We start from the raw sequence: 5,663 nt of genomic DNA on the forward strand, positions 1-5,663 counted from the left end.
GAAATTTTCTTTTATTTGTTAAGTAGATAAAATGTAATAATCGTTGGAGTACTATCAAATTTTGCTTTTAAAAAACATGTCTGCATATTAATCTTAATACACAACAAAAATAAATCATCAAAAATTACTAGATAACAAAAGATTTTTGCATACAAAAAAGGTCATGAAGTAAATTGTATTAAAAAACCAAGGGTTAAAAAGGAGCACCCTGTCTGACACAAGCAGTAAAGCAGTAAAATAATGTTTAATCGAACGTTTTGATGTACCTTTTGTAGCATTTGCCTCTATTTTTCAGTACTTTCGGTACTATGTATGTTGTCCAAACTTTGGGGTGTATGCATTTAACATAATAAAATCTTGGCATATCCAGTAATTCACAAAATAAATTTGTTTCATGAAATGTTTATGAATATCCATAGATTATTTCTAACCGGAAATTTTGATAGTATTCCATTAATAACTTTGTGGTATTAGACTTTAAATGAAAAGTTAAAAACAATGATTTTCACAAAGAAGACATCAAATTAGGCTGAAATTTAATTTTAGTGTCACGGAGCGTGATGATTCAAACCTTAAACAAAAGGCATGAATTTGTTTCACAAATTGAAAATAAAAATGTGTTCTATAATAATTAGTGGTAAAAACATTAGCTTCTTATGCAGTTTGATGGGAAATAATGAAATCACCAAAAAAGAATATATACATTGAGGAATGGAAATTAATTCCTCCCACATAATCGGGGATATTATGATTTTGACAAAAATATGTTTCCGTGGGCCGATTTAGCCCTCCTATGCACCACCTCCTTTACTTTGTTATAGTGTTAGTCAGTATCAGATTGTTATGCATGACATGTAAGAGTGATTTATTTATAGGAAGAATGGAATGTATTTGTTATAGTATAAATGGAAGAAACGTTTGTAATGAGGATCATATCTGTAGTAGTAGTATAGAGGAAAAAAGTGTGAAAGAATTGTAATAAGTATTAAAGGATATCAGAGTGTGTGAGAAGACATTTTCACTAGTATCCATGACATAGGTAACGGTATCCATGACACAGTTAACGGTATCCATGGCATAGGTAACGGTATCCATGACATAGGTAACGGTATCCATGGCATAGGTAACGGTATCCATGGCATAGGTAACGGTATCCCTGTCATAGGTAACGGTATCCATGGCATAGGTAACGGTATCCATGGCATAGGTAACGGTATCCATGACATAGGCAACGGTATCCATGGCATAGGTAACGGTATCCATGGCATTGGTGACGGTATCCATGTCTTTGGTTACGGTATCCATGACTTTAGTAACGGTATCCATGGCATAGGTAACGGTATCTATGCCTTTGGTAACGGTATCCATGGCATAGGTAACGGTATCCATGGCATAGGTAACGGTATCCATGGCATCGGTAACGGTATCCATGCCTTTGGTAACGGTATCCATGGCATAGGTAACGGTATCCATGGCATAGGTAACAGTATCAATGACAGGAAACGGTATCCCTGACTTTGGTAACGGTCCATGGCTTTGGTAACGGTATCAATGGCAGGCAAAGTTACCCATGGCATAAGTGCCATATCAAACACAATCAATAAATTTTTCATTTTAATAAAACGTGTTTTGTTTTCTTTCTTTACCCGTTTTAGAATCTACTATTTGGTCCTTGCTGAACTGGCGACCGGATATCTGATGTTGTATACACGAGTCGGGGACAGTATATTGTACCTGTGACCAGACATCTGATGTTGTATACACGAGTCGGGGACAGTATATTGTACCTGTGACCAGACATCTGATGTTGTATACACGAGTCGGGGACAGTATATTGTACCTGTGACCAGACATCTGATGTTGTATACACGAGTCAGGGACAGTATATTGTACCTACGACACATCAACAATACCAAATAATATGTCAGACCTAACATAACATTGTTTAAAAGTCTGATAGACTTGATTGATCACTTAAGGATTGAATCTTGATTTGGTCGATTTCATGGGGTCATGAATTGAGTTGCTCTTGAGACAAATTTAATGAACTGCGAAGCAGTTCATGTTGAATTTGTCTCAAGAGCAACTCAATTCATGACCCCATGATATCGACCAAATTAAGATTCAATCCTTATATTTCAATTGGTTTTTTTTTTCGAATAAAAAAAGTCGGTCTAGATATTAATGTCTCGAAGCTTGTGCAAGTCCAAATGGGGAAAAGCCCGAGGAGTTCCGGATTGTGCATGTCGAGTCGGGCGAGTAAAATAGTCCGTCATTTGAGGATTAAAAAACAGCATTATTTTGTCAAAATAGAAGTATTTAGCACATCTGGTCTTTCATAAAAAAGTCGGTCTAGATATTAATGTCTCGAAGCTTGTGCAAGTCCAAATGGGGAAAAGCCCGAGGAGTTCCGGATTGTGCATGTCGAGTCGGGCGAGTAAAATAGTCCGTCATTTGAGGATTAAAAAACAGCATTATTTTGTCAAAATAGAAGTATTTAGCACATCTGGTCTTTCATAAAATACAAGAATACATTATGAATTTGTGAAAAAAAAAGTGAAATCGTTCCGCGGAAGGATTTTGTCTAGGTATTCATACGCACTTATCAGTGTTAATCTGGTCAAATTCATGGGCAAATGAAACAGATTAAGTTTGGTAGTTTCATTGAGTCCAACTTGAGTAGAAATTAAAATATTAGAAATTAAAACTTGTAACTTTACAAAACCGGTAATTATAACCCAATAGAAGTTTTCAGACATTTATTATGTATGTACATCATGTTTAATCATAAATGAAAGTATCATGTGACTCATATGATATATAGAGGTTACACAACGAGTGGTTGTTGGATATATATGGTATTTATTTCAAACCAGTAAGTTGTTTCTTAAAAGTTACAAAAGACACGAGCTTTAGCTCGTGTCTTTTGCAACTTTTAAAAAATAACTTACGAATGTGAGATAAATTCCATATCCAACAAGAGATCCCAGAGGGATCTTGGCGCCCACCATTGAATGATCTTCATAGGTTCCATGTCAGATTGATCTTTTCTCTACTTTTCCCTTCATTTTACTAATCTGTGCAAATTGAGACATCCCTCCAGTACTTTTCAAACAAGGGAATCCTAGCTATATAAGAAATTTGAGATTTAACGATAATGGCTGTTTGTTTGCCAGGTTGTTTTCAGGACAGACTGGTCCAAAAATGCAATACAAGGGACCAAGGGGAACCTACTTATGAAATTTGAGAAAGATCCATTCAGTACTTTGAGAAATAGAGATAACAAACTTCAATTGTCAAAATCCAAGATGGCGGTCTGTCGGCCATATTGTTTTCCAATTGATCTCAAAATGCAATAAGCATAACGAGGCACCAAGGGGAACCTCCATATGAAATTTGAGAAAGATCCCTTCAGTACTTTCTCAGAAATAGTGATAACAAACTTCAATTGTTAAAATCCAAGATGGCTGCCTGTCGGCCATGTTGTTTTCAGATTGGTCTCAAAATGCAATATGCATAACTAGGCACCAAGGGAAACTTACATATGAAATTTGAGAAAGATCCCTTAAATACTTTCTCAGAAATAGTGATAACAAACTTCAATTGTCAAAATCCAAGATGGCTGCCTGTCGGCCATGTTGTTTTCAGATTGGTCTCAAAATGCAATATGCATAACTAGGCACCAAGGGAAACTTACATATGAAATTTGAGAAAGATCCCTTAAATACTTTCTCAGAAATAGCGATAACAAACTTCAATTGTCAAAATCCAAGATGGCTTCCTGTCGGCCATGTTGTTTTCCGATCAGTCTCAAAAAGCAATATGCATAACTAGGCACCAAGGGAAACCTACATATGAAATTTCAGAAAGATCCATTCAGTACATTCTCAGAAATAGCGATAACAAACTTCAATTGTCAAAATCCAAGATGGCCGCCTGTCGGCCATGTTGTTTTCGGATTGGTCTCAAAAAGCAATATGCATAACTAGGCACCAAGGAAAACCTACATCTGCAATTTCAGAAAGATCCATTCAGTACTTTCTCAGAAATAGTGATAACAAACTTCAATTGTCAAAATCCAAGATGGCTGCCTGTCGGCCATGTTGTTTTCCGATTGGTCTCAAATCGCAATATGCATAACTAGGCACCAAGGGGAACCTACATGTGAAATTTGAGAAAGATCCCTTCAGTACTTTCTCAGAAATAGCGATAACAAACTTCAATTGTCAAAATCCAAGATGGCTGCCTGTCGGCCATGTTGTTTTCGGATTAGTCTCAAAACGCAATATGCATAACTAGGCACCAAGGGGAACCTTCATATGAAATTTCAGAAAGATTCCTTCAGTACTTTCTCAGAAATAGCGATAACAAACTTCAATTGTCAAAATCCAAGATGGCTGCCTGTCGGCCATGTTGTTTTCCGATTGGTCTCAAATCGCAATATGCATAACTAGGCACCAAGGGGAACCTACATGTGAAATTTGAGAAAGATCCCTTCAGTACTTTCTCAGAAATAGCGATAACAAACTTCAATTGTCAAAATCCAAGATGGCTGCCTGTCGGCCATGTTGTTTTCGGATTAGTCTCAAAACGCAATATGCATAACTAGGCACCAAGGGGAACCTTCATATGAAATTTCAGAAAGATTCCTTCAGTACTTTCTCAGAAATAGCGATAACAAACTTCAATTGTCAAAATCCAAGATGGCTTCCTGTCGGCCATCTTGTTTTCCGATTGGTCTCAAAACGCAATATGCATAACTAGGCACCAAGGGGAACCTTCATATGAAATTTGAGAAAGATCCCTTCAGCACTTTCTCAGAAATAGCGATAACAAACTTCAATTGTCAAAATCCAAGATGGCTGCCTGTCGGCCATGTTGTTTTCCGATTGGTCTCAAAATGCAATATGCATAACTAGGCACCAAGGGGAACCTACATCTGAAATTCAGAAAGATCCATTCAGTACTTTCTGAGAAATAGCGATAACAAGAATTGTTTACGGACGGACGGACGGAGGGACGGACGGACGACGGACCACGGACGCAGGGCGATTTGAATAGCCCACCATCTGATGATGATGGGGTCATGAATTGAGTTGCTCTTGAGACAAATTTAATGAACTGCGAAGCAGTTCATGTTGAATTTGTCTCAAGAGCAACTCAATTCATGATCCCATGAAATCGACCAAATCAAGATTCAATCCTTATATTTCAATTGTTTTTTTTTTTAATAAAAAAAGTCGGTGTAGATATTAATGTCTCGAAGCTTGTGCAAGTCCAAATGGGGAAAAGCCCGAGGAGTTCCGGATTGTGCATGTCGAGTCGGTCGAGTAAAATAGTCCGCCATTTTAGGATTAAAAAACAGCATTATTTTGTCAAAATAGAAGTATTTAGCACATCTGGTCTTTCATAAAATACAAGAATACATTATGAATTTGATAATTTTAATAAGTATTCCATGTTTATAATAACAACATATAGAAAAAGTGAAATCGTTCCGCGGATGGGTATTCATAAGTACTTATCAGTGTTAATCTGGTCAAATTCATGAGCAAATGAAACAGATTAAGTTTGGTAGTTTCATTGAGTCCAACTTGAGTAGAAATTGAAATATTAGAAATTAAAACTTGTAACTTTACAAAACCGGTAATTATAACCCAATA

The 5,663-nt window shown here is 36.6% G+C and overlaps 1 protein-coding gene across 1 annotated transcript; it reads right to left on the bottom strand.

The window, feature by feature from the left end:
* Positions 1–930: 930 nt before the first annotated feature.
* Positions 931–1,473, bottom strand: LOC117332309. The gene has a single exon (XM_033891193.1). The coding sequence runs from the start codon at positions 1,471–1,473 to the stop codon at positions 931–933; it is 543 nt and encodes a 180-aa protein (XP_033747084.1).
* Between the last annotated feature and the right edge of the window lie 4,190 nt (positions 1,474–5,663).

This window comes from Pecten maximus, chromosome 8 (genome assembly GCF_902652985.1).
Source record: "Pecten maximus chromosome 8, xPecMax1.1, whole genome shotgun sequence".
Lineage (NCBI taxonomy): Eukaryota > Metazoa > Mollusca > Bivalvia > Pectinida > Pectinidae > Pecten > Pecten maximus.

Coding starts and splice junctions, on each gene's coding strand:
- LOC117332309 (XM_033891193.1), bottom strand. CDS start 1,473: ATGGATACCGTTACCTATGCCATGGATACCGTTACCAAAGGCATGGAT.